Source organism: Carlito syrichta, unplaced genomic scaffold (genome assembly GCF_000164805.1).
Source record: "Carlito syrichta isolate Samal-C Ts95f unplaced genomic scaffold, Tarsius_syrichta-2.0.1 Scaffold313872, whole genome shotgun sequence".
Classification (NCBI taxonomy): Eukaryota; Metazoa; Chordata; class Mammalia; order Primates; family Tarsiidae; genus Carlito; species Carlito syrichta.
In genome coordinates this window covers 497,062-516,747 of record NW_007257968.1, presented here as the reverse complement: position 1 = coordinate 516,747, position 19,686 = coordinate 497,062, and the positions used below count along the sequence as shown (strand labels likewise).

Sequence of the window (19,686 nt, the reverse complement as noted above, 5' to 3'; positions counted from 1 at the left end):
ATTAATCTTTAGTTAATAAAAAAAATTGTACTGATCTCTAATTCTCATATTGGGGCAAGAAGAAAAAAATTAATCACTATTTAAGTGGAAAATTCTGGCCAGGCTCAATATTAGTGCAGATACATAATCTCCTTTATTTTTTTCACAAACATATTCTCAAATAAAATGCAGTATAAAATATCCTAAACTTAATTTTTCAGATCTAAAGAATTTTTTTTTTTTTGAGTTGGAGTTTCACTCCGTCACCCAGACTGGAGTGCAGTGGCCGCTCCCGGCCACCGCAGCCTCGACCCACTGGGCTCTGGCGATCCTTCCGCCTCAGCTTTCCGAGTAGCTGGAACTACAGGCGTGCGCTACCACACCCAGTTGATTTTTGATTTATTGTAGAGATGAGGTCTCGCCAAGTTGCCCAGGCAGGTCTCGAACCCACGGGCTCAGGCAATCCACTCACCTCAGCCTCCCAAAGGCGTGGGATTACAGGCTGAGCCACCGAGCCTGGCTCATTTGATGAAATTCTGATGAAACAAAAATACAACAACAAATACAAGGAAACAGATCAATTACTTCTTAAAATTAAGGGCCTGAAGTTTTTCCCAGAAGGATTCACCTCATCCCCATAGGTTTTCTGCTCAGATTCAGCTCTTCAGCCCAAACACACTGTGCTCCTAGAGGCAGCCACGTGTGCTGTTTTTCTGCGTGGACGATCCTCCTTTGGCCCACTCCCTCTCTGTTTATGTGCTCCAACTATTTATGAGCACCCTCTGCTTCTGAGCTTTGAGTACCCAGCTCAAATGTTGTTCAGGGGAGAATCATTCTTCCACAACTCACCTCCTTGCCTAGGAGTATAGTTAGTTTCTCCATGTTGCTACAGTGTGTTTACCAGCACCTCCCTATTAGTGCACTCATCACACTGTACTGTAATTCTTTATTAATAGTCTTGTCTCCCCTTGCAGAACATATCTTATTTATCTGGGTCACACAGAGCATGGCTAATCCCCTACCAATACTAACAGACTTTGAAGTGTTTGAATAAGAGTTAAACCTAACATTTAATAAATGTTTACTATATGTTAATCAATCCCTACCAAGTCCTTAGTAACCTATGTTTCATTGTAGCCACTGTTTATTTCAGTTGAAGACTCTGGAACTGAGTTTATGCAAATTGCTCAAGGCTACACAGCCAGTTGGTGGCGGGGCTGGGGGACCTAGGCCTACTTCCTGACCTAGGTCCTTTCTTTGCGCTCAGCCCACACTGAGCCTGCTCTTCTCTGCTCCCTCAACTGCTGGACTCCCTGACCTGGTATGGTAATGTCTTCCAATCTGGTCTCCTTGGTCTATAGCCCAGAGTGCAACACTCTGGGGGCAGAGAACTGGCCCACACAGAGCAGTTAGCTCTGAGATGATTCTGGAGGCTGAGGCAGCCATATCTAGGCTCCTGTCTTAGCTCTTCTACTTTCTGGCTCTATACCCTTGCCCAAACCACCTAACCTCTCTGCGCCTCAGTTTTTTTCATCAGAATTTTATTGTCCCATGAGTTGCTGTGGAAATGGAGGGGATTGTGTCTGTGTGAGACATCAGCACTATGTCTGGCACACATTAAGTGTCCTCACTGGCATTTCTCATCTTGTTGGTACATTGTGCCATTAGAAAGTGCTCCCGGGCTGGGCTCGGTGGCGCAGCCTGTAATCCCGCATTTTGGGAGGCTGAGGTGAGTGGATTGCCTGAGCCGGCGGGTTCGAGACCTGCCTGGGCAACTTGGCGAGACCTCATCTCTACAATAAATCAAAAATTAGCCGGGCGTGGTAGCGCGCATCTGTAGTTCCAGCTACTTGGAAGGCTGAGGCGGAAGGATCGCCAGAGCCCAGCAAGTTGAGGCTGCAGTGGCCGGGAGTGGCTACTGCACTCCAGACTGGGCGACAGAGTGAGACTCCAACTCAAAAAAAAATGAAAAAAGCAAGTGCTCCCAAGTCTCCATCCTGGTCCTGCAGCTAAGCCGTGCCTTCCTACCGTCCACCTGTACAGACAACCTTTATATACAAGTACAGGGTTTTATCATTTTTTCCCATTGCTCTCCTTTGTGTTAGATTTGGGCTGTTTCTACCTTCTGGATCCAATTCTGTCTCCTACATACTTACTATTCTCCATGTGCCCGTGTTATCTAAACTGTTGAAGAGAACAGAGTCTGTAAAATGGGTGTCTTCAGGTATGAGTGTGAGTACAGAGGAGGAGATGGGCTCAGAGCACCCAGCACATTGCTTGGCACAAAGCAGGTGCACTGTTCACGTTTCCCTATCTTCTCTTACTCGCCCTTACGGGAGACAGCACCCTTGTATGTTATCAGTGGCAGTGTATATGACCTTGCTGGAGGACAATCTAACAAGATGTACAAATATGCACAAAAAGTGTTGACTCTATAATTCTACTGGGAATTTACTCCAAGGAAGTCATTAAAGAAAAAAAAATTCTATGTACAAGATACAGTATTTATAGCATCATTATTTAAAAATGTTGAAAAACTTTAAATAATCTAAATGCCCTACAAAGGAAATGGTTAAATAAACTATTACAGAGTAATAATAGCAATGTTGCTCTTAAAAGATTAAACATCTTTATGTTAGTGAATATAAAGTTATTTAAATTAGTTACCATAGATATATTCATTATGACTGCAGCTAAATAAAAACTATATATATATTGATAAAAACAGAATGAGAAGATGAAGAAATAGAAAATTATAGTTATAATGAGATGACAGATGTAATTTTTAGTTATTTTCCATTAAGACTTGTTATAATTTATTTGGTCATAAACATCCCAAATATTTGTTTATATACAGATGCATATTTTATGTGTTTATGATTTATGTGTACATATATAATCTGGAAGGAAAGCAAACACGAATCAGCAAGGAGCAGTTCAGAAGCCAGAATCTAAGCTAATACAGGATTTTAGTTAAGTCAAGAGGCTGGGCATGGTGGCTCATACCTGTAATCCCAGCACTTTCAGAGACCAAGGTGGGAGAACTGCTTGAGCCCATAAGTTTGAGACCAGCCTGGGCTCAAGCTGATATCGAGACCTCATCTCTATAAGATCATATATATAATATCTTTTAAAAATTTAAGTCAAGAAGGATTTGTCTAAATATGAGATCCAGTTGCTAACGTTCCAAGCTCCCTTTCCACTGAAATTCACATGCCTTATCATACCCTTACCTGCTGCCAGTCACAAGAGTCCTGAGGAATGAGTGTCAGGATGGCACAGTGGTGAAGGGTATAAGCTCTGCTACCTGATCTATCTGGCTCTCAGCCCTGTTCTGACACTTACCAGTCAGGGGACCAGCAGCAAGACCTTCCCCTGTGAGCTTCAGTTTCTGCCTCTAAGAGATGGGGTGGTTATGGTAGCCATCTCAAAGGCTGCTATGAAGCATAGCATCATAAATGCCCAGTACAAGTTGGTTGCTATTATAACTGTGTGCCCCACCATCTCTTGGAGATGGGCATAGATTTTAAACTTAAAAAAAATAAGGAAGAAGTAGAAGTAGCAGTGTACTTGCAGTGAGAACATCAAAAGGAGGACTCCACTTAGCCATGCCCCATGCTTACCATAGGTGAACATGCGTGGCGAGGTCAGTTCAATGTTGGGCAGGGCGCCCAGATGGTTCAGCACAGCACACCGATAGCCATTTTTCTGGGCATAGTCAACAAAGGTGCGGATGTACTGCTTCTCGCTGTGATTGGCAATTCCAGGGCAGATGACCATGGTAACATCATCTACAGGGAGGAGAGAGAGAGATCCAGATGTAACCAATAAATGTGACATGATAAATGGACACAATTACACTTCACTGGCTTAGAAAACAGGAGGAGGAAATTTAACATACATCGTTTCATTCACTTCACTGGGAAAGATATCTTTCCCTTCTAACTGGGGAATATCTTTCCCTTCTGTCAGTGCCTCTCAGACTATTTATAGTGAAGGGTTGGTCATGGACAGATATTTTTAAAAAATACAATAAAAATTAATTCCTAGAAAAATGAAATGAAAAACATATAAACCTCAATTTTTTATTATTAGATTCAACAGATATAAAATTGTTCTGTCAAATCACTACAGAAGTTCCTGAACTTTATGCTTAATTTCTGTATGAAATTCTGTACAAATGCATGAATGAATAAAGGAAAAAATAAAAAGTAGTGTTTGCACAGACCTCTTTGACCCAGCAATATTACTTTCAGGATTTATCCTACAGATATAATTGTGCATATGTAAAATTATATAAATGTGATATTACATATATATTTTTTGTACATATTGTGTGTATATATTACATATATATTATTTTGCACATGATTGAACATAACCTAAACATCTAGGTTTAGGGTATAGGGATGAAATATTATGAAGCCCTAACAAATAATGAGACATCTTTATATACACTGACATGGCAAGGTCTCCTATATACTAAGTGAAAAAAAGCTAGGAACAGAAAAGGGTTATGATATTGAGGTTATTAAATCTGATAATGCTATTGTTTGTGTGGAGGACAAAAAGTTCTATATTTATAAATGCATCCATTATCTTTGGAAACATACATAAGAAAGTTAACAGTGGATGCCACTGGAGAGGGGTAAGGATGGGAAACAGGTGGGAGAGAGACTTATACTTTCTTTGTTTATCCTGAGTCCCTTTTGAATTTTCTATCATGAGTATGAATTACCTATTGAAAAGGTGAATACGTTTTTCTTTGAAAGAAAAGTGATATTAGGTTATTAAATCTGACCATAATTTTTCTTAAAATCAAGACAAAAAAACCACTTTAAAATTCTTACTGCAGCTGGGTGTGGTGGCTCACACCTGTAATCTCAGCACTTTGGGATTACAAAAAGATTGCCTAAGCCCACAGGTTTGAGACCAGCCTGAGCAATATAGCGAGACCTCGTCTCTACAATAAATCAAAAAATTAGCCAGGCATGGTGGTGTATGCCTGTAGTTTCAGCTACTTGGAAGGCTGAGGCAGAAGGATCGATTGAGCCCAGTAGGTCGAGGCTGTAGTGGCCGTGAGCATGACACTGCACTCCAGCCTGAGTGACAGAGTGAGACTCCGACTCAAAAAAAAAAAAAAATTCTTAATGCTGGTAGTGAAATGTGAATTAGTAAGCAATTTTGCAATATGCATAAAGAACTTTAAAAATTTCATAAATTGCTGGGCACAATGGCATGTGCCTATATCCCAGCTACTTAGGAGGATGAGGTAGGAAGATCACTTGAGCCCAGGAGCTTGAAGCTGTAGTGTGCTGTGATCATGCCTATGAATAGCCACTGTACTCTAGCTTGGGCAACTTTAGCAAGACCTTGTTCCTGAAAATAAAATAATAAAAGAATTATAAACTTTGACTTAGTAATTCCAATTCTTGAAATCTTGTCTAAAATTTTATGAATAAGGACGCTCGTTATAGAATTATTTATTACAAAATTATAAATAATCTAAATGCCAAACAATAGAAGAATAGTTAAATTAGTCTATGACTACATCATAGAATATTAAGCAATCATTAAAATTATGTTTTTAAAGACTTTTAGACTTTTATGACATGAGAAAATCTTTATAAAGTATAATTTATTATTTTCTTTTTTGAAATGTTTCTGAATCATCACATTTTCTAAAATATGAACTTAATCCTTTTTAAAGTAGAAAAAAAATCATAAAAGGTAAAAAAGGACATAGTTCTTTTTTTTTTTGAGTTGGAGTCTCATTCTGTTGCCCAGACTGGAGTGTAGTGGCCACTCCCAACCACCGCAGCCTCGACCCGCTGGGCTCCGGCGATCCTTCTGCCTCGGCCTTCCAAGTAGCCGGAATTACAGGCGCGCGCTACCACGCCCGGCTGATTTTTTGATTTATTGTAGAGATGAGGTCTCGCTGTCCAGGCGGGTCTCGAACCCGCAGGCTCAGGCAATCCACTCACCTCAGCCTCCCAAAGGCGCGGGATTACAGGCTGAGCCACTGAGCCCAGCTAGGACATAGTTCTTAAGGAGCCCGTCTTAGGTACAAATACTGCCATTCCCTGAACCTCCTTCATCAAATCTTTCTAGGACAGGGGTGACAAAAAGATATGAACAATAAAGAATCAGAGTGCTGCACTTTTCAATTTCCCATCTCCATCCTGAGAGGAAGAGCAGATGGTCTGTGCTTTGTGATGGAAGAATCAAAAGCATTAAAAATAAGAGAAAGAAAATACTTAGATGAGTATGGTTGAGAAATAAATATTTAAAAGACCAGGTCAGATTTATAAACACAATGCGAAACCTTAACCAACTCATTTATTCATTTCTTCCATGACTGTTTATTGGAAGTCTGCTATTCTGGACTCTGGAGATTCTTACACTCTAGCAGATAGATAATAAACAACCACACAAATAAGTTTAGAGTAGCAGGTATCACGCAGAACTAAAGAAAGAAGGTGCTGTGGATTTATTAGGAAGGAAACTCCAGTTAGAAGAGTCAGGGACGGTCCCTTTGGGGAGGCGATATCTGAGCTAAGACCTGAATGATAAGGAGGCAACCATGTGAAGGTCTGGGATCAGCATTCCAGGCAGAGAGAATATAAACTAAACTTTGTCATCAGCTACTCAACAGTTCCAGTCACTTTAAATACCTAAAAGCTATGTTTACTGGAATTTACCCATAAATAATTACTGCACTCTTATAAAAAACTAGGTGCCTTTGACTATAATAAAACACAAAACATGTTCTCTTCTGGTAGGAACGTCATTCGAAAGGACGTGGGCATGTAACTTCACTTCCTCAAAAGTCTTCATTATTTGAGGTGTATAATGAGTGCTTATTGTGTAGGCTGGACAAAAACATGCCAAATTTCAGCAGCAATGGGAACTGGAGTTGTTCTCAGAAACAGGTGTCCCAGACCCTCCTTGCATGATAAATATGACCTTAAGGTATCTTTTTGTCCAGGGAAACCTTAACAGAGGGAACCTGAGAGCCTTTGCTATCTGCTGCTTCCCAGCAAATAACAGCAGCCTATACTGCATCTCCAAGTTTCAGCTTCCTTATTAGTGAAGTGGGGAAGATAAAGCACTGACCTCACAGGGTTGTCATGAGAATTAAAGGGGATAATAGTATATATGAAGCACTTCGAACAGTCTGGCCTCTGTTGCTGTCTCCAACTCAGAGGACTGGTGCTGGGAGGCCTGGGCTCCAAGTTCTCCCTCATCACCTTACACCAAGCTTCTGTATTTCACAAGAGGATTAGAAACTATTTCATGATGCTTTCAAAAAAGGTTTACTCAATGCCTGGCAAGCACACGTTGGAGCTAACCCTTGAGGGTTGCTCCTCAGGGATGACTCTCAGCAGACTTCCCCATAGCCCTCTGACACAACGGGCAGAGTCAATGGCCTGAGCATTTATACCGTGCTCTCCATTGACAAGTGCTCCTTCTCTGAGTGGTGGTCCAATCATACAACCTAAACCTGCTCACCTCCAACACAATGCTCTGCCAAGGGCTCAAAGAGGTCAAATGTAGAAGTGGCTCCGTCGGACATGGTGATGAACTTCCGGTGCCCATAAGGGTGTGGCGACCTCACCCTTCCCATCTTCCCATACAAGGCCGTCTGGATGTGTCCACTTTTCCCCCAGATCAACGGTGGAATGTATCTAATGAAAAAGGAAAGGCAAGGTCAATCTTCTCCACGTTCCTTGAGCAATGCTCTGAAAAATCTTTAAGCAAAAGTCGTTCAAACCACAGTATTTAAGTTTTTTCCTGGCAAGTTTGGTACACAGAGCATAAACATGAGTTTTTTTATTACTTTACATCCAGGCCATGATTTACCCCCTTTTCCCCGTTTATTAATATATCCTGGATCAGATTAGGTTGAGAAATCCATCAAGACATGCTTCCAGAGAGAGGATTTCAATTTAAGGTGTTAAGTAATTCAACATGGATGTTATTTCCATAATATGGAATGAAAAGAAAGCAAGTGATACATTTTGAACATATTCTGCCTTGACAGGTTAACTCGTTATCAAATGAACTAATGTATAGGAAATAGCACAGTACCCACACTCACTAAATGCTCACTTCTTTCCCCTCCCCGAACAAGACAGGCCACAGCTGCAGCAGTTACTCCACTAACCAAACCTACTGCTCTCAGTTACACTGGGAAGGGGTACAAACTCTTCTAAGAGGCTGTAAGTGCCTTGGTGGGAGGGGGACATGGGGTGGCGGGGGGTGGGGGGGCGGCATACTTTAGAGAACGTTCTAGAAGGGCAGAGCAGTGTAAATATTTGTTGGATTAATAAAGGATAAAGGTTTGTTACCTCAAGCAAGGCATGAGGCCTCCCTAACAACTGTCCTTTGTAAAAGCAGAGTGACTTTGGGCCCCAGTAGGAAATGCAAATATCACAAACTAGTTAGTTACCAGGAAGAGAAGGTATTCCGAGTTACAATTAAGAAATGTTATGGTTTACAACCACAGTACAAGATGATCCCATTTATTGAAACCGCTATTGGCTTCTCGTCCATGGCTTCTAGCCCAAGCTTCAAGGTTAGCCAGAATTTGTTTCCTATATAAACTGGAGTCACATAATTTGAAACAGTAATGCCATCAATCCATCCCCTCTGTATTGTATCACAGTAGTGAGTATTTTATTAACAATTTAACTTAAGCTTTTTGCCAATTCATTTCTCTCTGAACCAGATGAGTCTCCCAAACCCTTCTTTGATTTACTCCTCATATGCGTGTGTAATTAAATCTACAAAAAGTTAAGACAAGCAAATCTATCACATTAAGCAAGCCAGTTCCCAGACAAGCTTCCTCTTTGGGGGTGGGGAGGAGAGGGAAGAGTATTTTAAGAGCTTAAAAACATGAAGCCACTTGCCAGCATAACACCGCAGGTGCAAATATCAGGGCAGAAGCCATGGCATTTGGAAAGCAGACAAGGGCATTTTATAAGAGCTGAGTGGATTATGACAGTAACAAAAAGCAAGCTTATAAAAATAATGTCAATTGGACAACTGAATACTATACAAGATTTAGGTATAGGATTTAAAAAAAGGTTTCAGACTTCTAAGTTAGACAATAAATTTTGAGTAGAGGAAGAGAACAATCCAAGAATCAAACTCCTGATTACTCCTGGAGGAAAGTTTAAAGAAAAAATTTGTTTATAATATAAATTGAAAATAAAAATATGCTGAAGTTAAAACTGTCAGAAAAATGGGTACATTTCATATGCCTATCTTCTGATCATGTTTAGAATACAATATAATCCCAGAAAATATGACAAAAGAATAAATTTTCCTTTTGGCTATTCACAGATTTTGCATATAAGGGTGACATATGTGATCATCCTGACGCCATGCTCCTGGCTCAACGTCAGGTCACCTCCTCTGAATCTAGCCCCCACCTATTCCAAACTGCCAATGGAGGAATAATCTCAACACACAAGTCTGGACATGGCCCTCTACTACATGGGTCCTAGCTTGGTCTACGAATCCAACCATATCCTGGTGTTTGCTTAATTTTCTGCCTAAGCTCCAATAAACTTAAATCATCAGCTCCAACTCCACCCTGAACAGGCACACATTGTGCTGAATTATTTTTATCTGAGGTGCCTTTGCTCAAGCTGTTTCCTATGCCTGGAATGTTCTCCTTCACACCCTATGTTTCTTCTGGCCAGCTATTACTTGTCTTTCGGGACTCACTTCTAATTATATTGCAGGGGGAGTTGCCCCTTCTGGGTGTGCAGCTCTGCCCTAGCACCCAGGTGGTTTGGTTAATTTAGAAGCTCTTTTCAAGCACACCCCTCCTGTCACTCATTTGAATACCTTTGGGTCCATACTCAGAGCACTTGACGCATGTTATACACCTAGGGAGACTTACTGAAATGAACAAATACACACCCACTTAGTAAATCTAAAAAGATAAATATGTTTTAAAAATATATATATAAATATACTTTAAATAACATGTACCATAATAACATGAATTCAGCTATAACATGGTTGGAATTTGGCTCTTGTCCACTTTCCAGCCTACCTAACCCATTCTCAGAGTAGGGTGGGATAAATGTCTCAAAGGGTGTGTGTGTGTGTGTGTGTGTGTGTGTGTGTGTGTGTGTGTGTGTGTGAGGAACAAGTGACTCAGAATCACTCAGGACTTTTTCAGTTCAATGTGAGGTCAATTATGTACAGTGGAAGTCTTACAGTCTTTAATTTTGTGACATTACCATTTACTGAGAAAACATTATTTTTAATTAGCTTCATGATAACACAACACCAGGGTTTACAAAATTGAATTTTTGGACTGTGCTGACTATGAAGGGGTTCTACTGTATGTTCTTGTTTGCTTGCATAACATGTCCACAGACCTATAAGAAAAAAATTCAAAAGCAAAAAACAGAATAGGTGCCCAGTCACACAGCCTAGGTCAGGGAGTTTCCTGGATCAAAATAATAGGATATTTTGAAATGTATGTAAACATAGGAACACTGAAAGAGATTCTGCTAAAATGGTATATGGAGGAATATACTCTATTCTAACTCTGTGGTAGTTTACTGAAAATATAGCTGCCAATAATTCTACATATTCCAGTCTTCTATCGGAGCTAGATGCCCTCCCTGTGAATCCGGGTTGGCCTGTGACTTGTTTGGGCTGATAGAATGTGGTGGAAGGATAGCTGTGCAGATCTTGGCCTGGTCCTTAAGAGATCTGCCAGCTTTTGCATGGAGAAGGAGAAATGGAACTAAGTGTTATGTGCATTTTAGATTGTATGCATACTGCTAAAATGCCTTCCAGAAAAGATGGGTCCATACACACACACACACACACACACACACACACACACACACACATATTTTGAGTCGGAGTCTCACTCTGTTGCATAGACTGGAGTGCAGTAGCACAACTCATGGCCACCACAGCCTGCTGGGTACAGGTCATCCCTCTGCCTCAGCCTTCCAAGTAGCTGGAACTACAGGCACATGCCACAATGCTCAGCTAGTTTTTCTGATTTATTGTAGAGACAAGGTCTCGCCAAGTTGCCCAGGCTGGTCTCGAACCCCTGGGTTCAGGCAACCCTCTTGCCTCCACCTCCCAAAGACCTGGGATTACATGCGTGAGCCACTGTGCTGGCAGGGTGTGTTTAGATTTCCACCAATGATGTATGAAAATATCTGTCTTCTTCAACCTCATCAATAATTGGCATTATCAACCTTTTTGTATACTGGCTACTTTGATGGGCAAAAATGGGTATCTTGTTTCAACTTGTGTTTCTTAAGGTTGATCCAATCAGTGGTTTAAAAAAAGGTTCTTGTTTGTAGTCAATGCCCATCAGGAAAACTCTCTTCCAGATTTGGAAAGTGACTGGCATTGACAAGCAGATATCCTTGAGTGCTCCTTCAAGATGGCCACCTGAGTCCCAGACATGAGTAGACATGGCGGTACTACTGTTATGCAGAGACCCCTTTCAGGCACATTATGCCAGTAGGAACTGATCTGTCACCAGCAGGAGAGACAGAGACTGCTGATGGCTATGGGGCAAATTCCCTGATGGGAAGGTCTGGAATATAGCTGGCATGTGAGACCGATACTGGTAGCCCTGGGAGGCTACAAATGGGTCTTGGCAGGAATAGACACTAACTTTAAAGTGGAAGATGAAAATCCTCACAATGGCATTAAAAAAGGAAAAATATAACAGAGAAGCTATTTCATGGATTTAGATGACCAATCATTCCTTCTGATCAAGAAACACTGGTCTGGATAATGTCCAACAATGGGCAGAGAGATGTCCTCCTTAGAGTAACAGTTTGATAGAGAAATAGAACAGGCAATTGAAACATTGATTGTCTAAAACAGGGAGATGAAACATGAAGAGCTGGATCATATGCTTTCAGGAGTGTGTGCTCATGCTCACCGTGCGTGGGACCAAAGGAGTGTTCCCACTAGATTTTTTTTTTCTGTTTTATTTATTTCTGGTTGATCAGGGAAGAGGGAGTGGGGAGGATGCTGGTATTACTATGTAATTCTTGCTAAGGGAAGAGTACACTGGTATAACAACTATAATTTTTTTCCCTGCTCAGATCACTTCAAAAAAATATTTTTGTTGGTTTTCTTTCCCCTATCTGATCCAGTGGTCCTAAGACCAGGACTGCAACTACAAGTTCTAGAAGCAAGGATGATTTCTAAGCAAGAAACTGTAAGTACGCTTTAAACCTTATGTCAGAATTTCTAAGTGCCTGATGGTAGTGGGCTGTGCCTTCATTCCATCTGGCAAAATTGGGACTAAGAGTAAATGCAGCTATATTGCCTGGCGGTAAAAATAGCTCACTAGTTTGGTACCTTTATAACTTATCATATCTGAATGGGAGTGGACAGAGGAGGAGGTACTTGCTGGACTAGTGTGCTACCAACAATCTAAACCAACACAGTGGTGATTCTTCAAGTTCCTTTCAAGGGTGGAAAAGTTTGGGTATTAATGAAGAAAAGGAAAAATAATAGCTGAGGGCAAAGGAATGGATAAGTGGGTTGGGGGAAATTCAATATTACATTCACACCTTGAAAGAGGCTCAGAGCAAGAGATGACATTGTCTCTTAGCTTAATTAGTCCAGATGCCTAAAAGGATGAACCTATGTGCTTGCCAAGACCACTTCTGCTTTTGGAAATTGACAGAATTGAAAGGAAGCCTACAAACCTAACTGGCCTCATCCTGAGGGACATTCAAGCAATATGATGAACTGGACACATTATTAATGATTGTTATATTCTTTTGATATAAGGGATCCTGGGTTGAAAACCAGGAGGTGACCTTTGGTGTCATGCTATACATAATGGTTTTCATTCATGGTTCCTGGCTCATAACTTCCATATTCCTTGTTATAGTCTTTTATTACAATGTTGGCTGTTAGGCTTAAGGTCAAGCCTCCCACCTTCTCCAGACCTCCTTTCACTCTGCCTTTCTGATTGTGGGTCTTAAGACTCTCCCCAGAGAGGGTCCTGTCTTATACACCAAGGGAAGGAATGCTGATGTCATGAAGTGTCCATAAAAACCCTGAGAACTGGGTTTGGGCAGCTTTCAGATAGCTGAATGCTAGATGTTCCTGGACAATGATGTGCCCTGGGACAGCAGGAAATCTCTGAGCCCCTTCCTTTAGGCCTCGCCCTACATGTCTTTTCATTTGTATCCAACCAGGCTCGGTGGCTCAGCCTGTAATCCCGCGCTTTGGGAGGCTGAGGTGAGTGAATTACCTGAGCCTGCGGGTTAGAGACTCGCCTGGGCAACTTGGCGAGACCTCATCTCTACAATAAATCAAAAAAATTAGCCGGGAGTGGTAGTGCGCGCTTGTAATTCCGGCTACTCGGAAGGCTGAGGCGGAAGGATTGCCAGAGCCCAGCAGGTTGAGGCTGTGGTGACCAGGAGCGTGCCACTGCACTCCAGTCTGGGCGACAGAGTGAGACTCCAACTAAAAAAAATAAAAAACAAAAAACAAACCAAAAACATCTGTATTCTTTGCAATATTCCTCATAACAAACCAGTAAATGTAAAAAAAAAGTTTGTTTGAATTCCCATTTCCCTGACTAACATGTTTATTAGTCATGTGTATTTTTCTTCTGTGAACTGTCTGTTCATATCCCTTGTCTATTTTTCTTTATAGTTTTATTTCTTTGTATGTTTATCTTTTTCCTATTGATTTGTATTATTTTTATTATGCCGACACTAAGCAATTATCCATTATATGTTACCAATGTTTTCTCCCAATCTACTGTATATTTTAACTTTATATTTTATCTTACATAATTTTTATATTTGGTGCTAGATTTTTAAAAAATTAAAATCCGTGTTTTGCATTTTGTTTTAAAAAGAGCTATTCTAACACCCAATTATAAATATAATTTCCATTGTTTCCTTCTATTACTCCTATAGTTTTTTTTTTTAAAGTATTAAGTTCACTTATTTTTGTAAATTATGTGAAGGAAAGATCTAATTCATTTTTTCCTAACAGATTAGCTTACTGTCTTTACATAATAAATGGTCCATCCTTTCCCTATTGATTTCAACTGTCATCTTTAATATAAATTGAGAACCAAGTTCTCAATTAAATAGTTAGATTTGGTTCTATTCTGGTTCATTGATCTATTTGTCTATTCATATGCCAATATGACACTGCTTCAAATAATACAGCTTTGTGGGATATTTTTAGAGTTGATAGCACAGGTTGCCTTCCCTATTTCTCAAAATTTTCATGGCAGGTTTTTAGCATTTTATTTCTTAGAAGAATTATAGGATTTTCTTGTTTAGTTCCATGAAAATTTTGGGATTTGTAAAATTAGAAATACACTAAAAATATATTACCTTAGAGGTAATTAACATCTTCATAATATTGACTTGTTCCATCCAAAAACATGGTGTCTCTCCATTATGTCCTATAGTAAAACTCCATTACTTTCTTCATGTTTTACAGAACACTCAGTTATTACTATGCAAATTTGCATGTCTTTGTATCTGGATTTTTTTTTTTTTTTTTTAGTTGGAGTCTCACTCTGTCGCCCAGACTGGAGTGCACTGGCCGCTCCTGGCCACCGCAGCCTTGCCTGCTGGACTCCGGCGATTCTTCCGCCTCAGCCTTCCAAGTAGCTGAACTACAGGGACGCACTAACACACCCGGATAATTTTTGATTTATTGTAGAGATAAGGTGTTGCCAAGTCGCCCAGGCAGGTATCAAACCTGCGGGCTCAGACAATCCACTCACCTCAGCCTCCCAAAGTGCTGGGATTACAGGCTGAGCCACCGAGCCCAGCCTGTATCTGGATTTTTTAAAGGCTGTTCTCAATTTGAAGCATTTGTGCATGTTCTGCCCCAAACTTTTTGAAAGCAGGAACAATGTCACCTACTTCTTTACTAATCCATGTTGTATTTCGTCCAATACTGTGCTCTGGCCAGTGGTTAATAAATGCTTGTTACTAAGAAACAAGCTAGATCAAACAAATATAGAGGCCAGCTTCTATCTTATCTTCTTCTATCGTCCTTATCTCAGAGAGCCTATTTATAATCAACATCTGGCGTTACTAACAGAACTGCCCTCCTCCCACCCATATCCCCCTACACACACACACACACACACACACACACACACACACAGAGTCTTTGGGCAGATGGACCTCATATCAGCAAGGACAGATGGTTGCTGATCTCTTCAAAAGAGTTGAAAAAATAAAGCTGACTTATGCTCATCTTTGCCCTGAATCAGGGGATGACCAATGCTTCCTTACGGTAAATGGGTTTCTTAGTTGTAAATCAAACTTTTTTTTTTTTTTGAGTTGGAGTCTCACTCTGTCACCCAGGCTGGAGGGCAGTAGCACGCTCATGACCACACCAGCATTGACCTGCTGGGCTCAGGCGATCTTTCCAAATAGCCAGAACCACAGGCATGTGCTACCACGTTCAGCTAATTTTTTTTTTTATTTATTGTAGAGATGAGGTCCCGCCAAGTTGTCCAGGCTGTTCTCAAACCTGTGGGTTCAGGCAATCAGCCCACCTTGGCCTCCCAAAGTGCTGGGATTACAGATTTGGGCCACTGCGACTGGCCTAAATCAAACTCCTTTATAGCTAGCTATTAAACCCAGACTTAGCTGTTATTCCCTTTGTTTCTATCTAGTCCCGCTCTATCAACCTAGCACAGGTCTTGGCACATAGTAGATGTTTAGGATATGTTATCTGAGACTGAGTCCTCATATCTCAGCAAATTGCAATAGGCCCTCCTTTCCAGTGGCCCAAATGCCCATCAGCAGCTACTCCTTGGCATTTTAAGTTTCTATCAGATAGGATGCTTTGGTTAAAGCAACAAAATCCAATGAGGACTAACTTAAGTAACGAAAGGAATAATATACGGAGAAATGCTGGGATGACTACTAAATGGACAAGAGGCTAGACAACAGGCTTGAAAAGAGGGCAGGATCCAGGAAAGAAACTCAGGGGCTGCTCCAGGGATGTACTCTTTACACGGTCAGCAGCAGCATCCCCCCTGCCCCCAACTCAAGAGTCAACGTTCCAGGAGTGGGGCATCTAGAGAAGGAAGGCCTTCCATTTCAGAATGGTAGGCAAGGCACCTTGATTTATTACCTGCATGTGGTGGGAGAGAAAAACTCTCCCAAGAGGAAATTCATAAGCTCTTAGAAAGGAAGAATGGCTGCTAGGCTGTTAGAAGGGGACAAATGTGACCTTCAAGGTTTTGGGCTGGGCTTATCTTTGGTTTAAGAGGCTTCTTTACCGATACTCTATAGGCCACATTAAACCATCATGTTCCCATCCATCTCTTCCAAAGTCTCATCTTTCTATCCCTGTCCCTAGTCCTTGGCATTTCACATACTTCTCAAAATGTATTTACTTGCCTCATAAGCATCTGAAACATCTGCTTTACCTGCAATACAATGTAGATCAGAAACAGGCAACCTCCTTGCTCAATATTTTTCCCATGCATCCATCTTTCTAAAAGCAAATCTGAGCACACAAAGGGGCTAGTGTTGTTTTAAAGGAGGCATCTGGAAAAATAGAGTTTTTAAGAGCAATGATCTTTACTGGTCTTAGAGTAAAGTAGCCCATTTTGAACCCATCACTTTGTTCCCACTACTTTTTTGAGCTAAAATGCACATAACATGGAAGTAACCATTTTAAGGTCTACAATTCAGTGGTATTTACTACATTCACACTATTGGGTAACATCACCTCTGTCTGGTTCCAGAATATTTCACCACTCCAAAAGGAAAGCCTGTATGCACTAAGCAGTCACTCCCCATTCTCCCCTCACCCCTGGCAACCTCTCATCTGCTTTCTGTCTTGTGGACCAACATACTCTATTATTTCATATCAATAGAATCATTCAATATGTGACCTTTTATCATTTATCATTTAGTATGATGTTTTCAAGATTCATCCTTGCTGTAGCATGTTAACAGCAATTCATTCTTTTTTATGGCACAATATTTCATTGTATGAACCTGCCACATTGTGTTTATCCATTCATCAACTGATAAGACATTGAGTGCTTTCTGCCTTTTCGTTATTGTGAGTAGCACTGCTATGAACATTTATGAACAAGCTTTTGTTTGAATATCTGCTTTCAATTCTTTGGGTATGACCCTAGCAGAGGAATATTTGGGACATATGGTAATTCTATGTTGCGACCAGGAACATACAAGAGTCCCAATTTCTCCACGTCCTCAACAACACTTGTTACTTCCCTTTAAAAAAATTACTGTACTACTATAAGAAAATGACTGACAGTGTTGGGAAACTATGGGGGGGGGATGGGACTAATGGTAGTAAACATCTGTCTGGAGATGGGGAGACACCTGTTATCAACAAGGGGGCCCGAATGAAGCATATTTGTATACCTAACCCTTAACTGTACTCCACAATATCAAAATTAAAAATATCGATTATAAAAAAAATTACTGTAGCCATCTTAGTGGGTATGAAGTGGCATGGCTTTTTGGCTTTGATGTACATTTCCTTTATGACACAAATTATGTTGAGGATGGCAACCATTTTGACTCTAGCCTATTTCCTTCCACACTATCTCTTTTTCCACCCCATCTCTAAAATTAATCATAATTTTTAAAAAAATGAATTAGTTGGTAAATATGTACTATCAGTCTCCTGTTTATCTCACAATGACTATTACTGGTGAAAAGAATCAATTCACAATAAAACTGGCAATTTAAAACTGCATGTGGTATCTTTGAGTATTGTCTAAAAATTGACAGACGAATCTAGTTTTCTTTTTTTTTTTGAGATGGAGTCTCACTCTGTTGCCCAGACTAGAGTGCAGTGGCCGCTCCCAGCCACCGCAGCCTCGACCTGCTGGGCTCCGGCGATCCTTCCACCTCAGCCTTCCAAGTAGCTGGAACTACAGGCATACGCTACCACGCCCGGCTAATTTTTGATTTATTGTGGAGATGAGGTCTCGCCAAGTTGCCCAGGCAGGTCTTGAACCCGTGGGCTCAGGCAATCCACTCACCTCAGCCTCCCAAAGGCACGGGATTACAGGCTGAGCCACCGAACCCGGCTCGAATCTAGTTTTCATAAAAACACTTAGACCTGTAAAATTTAGGCCTATAAAATTCCAGGCAGACCTAGAATCTAGGGAATTGGACTTGGTGAAACAAATAGTCATGAAAGAATTTATGATAGCAGAAGCTATGGTCATAATATATGATAAGGACAAAAAAGTATCAAAGCTTCCAAGCTTTGTAGTATGGAAAACCACCCTGATGAAGATAAAATTTAGCTGTATTATATTTTTAAAAAAACTCATCATAGAATAAAATTGGCTCCATAGAATTTGTTCCAGAAAATATTTCCTCAAGAAAAACTCTTTAATGTTAGCATGACTCTGATGAAAATATTTATATTCAAATGTCAAAACCCCTCCTGAACCTTTTCTCAATGGGAATGCAGGTGGTTAGAATCCAACTTGTACTCTGTTCTTGCATATTCTTCCTTCCTACCCTAACCCAAGTCAAGAGACTTGCGACCAACAAAGGAGATGATATAAGCTAAAAACTAAGGAACTGGCCAGGGGAGAAGATCCCCAATGTGGTGTCTGCTCAGGGGCTATAGACAGGGGGATGCTGGGCAGACCCCTTACTGAGGAGCCCTGTGGAGGTCCACTGAGTAGTCTTGCTTCTCTCTCATAACAAGGTAAGGATAAGCCTCATGATTTCAAAGAGAAAAAAGAAATGGGAGGAAATAGTTGTGCTCTAGTTATCTGCAAGATGAGATACATGCTAAGGCAAACACCACTGGAATCCTACTATTGCAAAGAAATTACATCACCTGGAGTGAAACCTGAAGCCTCTTCCTTAGCAACTTAAGATACATTAAGAATGTTCCCTCAAGTCCTTTAACAAAGGAAGTCAGGGATATTTGAGGTACCAATCACGGTGGTTCTACCATCGATAATTGATTTATCTTTTTCTTTGAATACAGCATAATAAATAAAACTGCCATTTTTATATCTATACAGCACTTCACAGTTTTAAAAAATCCTTTTTTTTTTTTTTTTGCATGATCTCATTTACCTTTTTTTTTTTTTTGAGTTGGAGTCTCACCCCCTCACCCAGGCTGGAGTGCTATGGCACACTCACAGCCACTTAAGTGTCAACCTGCTGGGCTCTGGTGATCCTTCCACCTCAGCCTTCCGAGTAGCCGGAACTGCAGGCACGCGTTACCACACCCAGCTAATTTTTTATTTATTGTAGAGACAAGGTTTTGCCAAGTTGCCTGGGCTGGTCTCAAACCCGCGGGCTCAGGCAATCCACTCACCTCAGCCTCCCAAAGTACTGGGATTACAGGTTGAGCCACCAAGCCTGGCTGATCTCATTTACCTTAAATAACGAAATGGGCAGATGTTGTTAACCGGGACCCTGAGGCCAGAGACTTAATGGTTTGGCCATGGTCACGCTGCTGGTCAATGGCAGAATTGAGACTTCAGCTGAGACCTTGACCACTGTGTCCAGTGCTTATTTGGATGATAAAATAGACATGATGAGGACAGACAAATGCTTTCATTCTGGAGACTCCGACAACTCTTATTTATCATTCTTTTAAAAGATTAGTTATCAGCTGGGCTTGGTGGCTCAGCCTGTAATCCCGCGCCTTTGGGAGGCTGAGGTGAGT

The 19,686-nt window shown here is 40.9% G+C and overlaps 1 protein-coding gene across 2 annotated transcripts in view; it reads right to left on the bottom strand.

Annotated features, from left to right (window-relative positions):
- ABHD2 (abhydrolase domain containing 2) overlaps window positions 1–19,686 on the bottom strand; it is a 119,890-nt gene that overhangs the window by 44,198 nt on the left and 56,006 nt on the right. For both annotated transcript variants that reach the window (XM_008070615.2, XM_021718836.1), the window contains 2 exons: window positions 7,492–7,667; window positions 3,603–3,770 (listed from right to left, as the gene is read on the bottom strand). In XM_008070615.2, coding sequence (XP_008068806.1) covers window positions 3,603–3,770; window positions 7,492–7,667 — 344 coding nt within the window. The remainder of the gene's footprint in view (window positions 1–3,602; window positions 3,771–7,491; window positions 7,668–19,686) is intronic.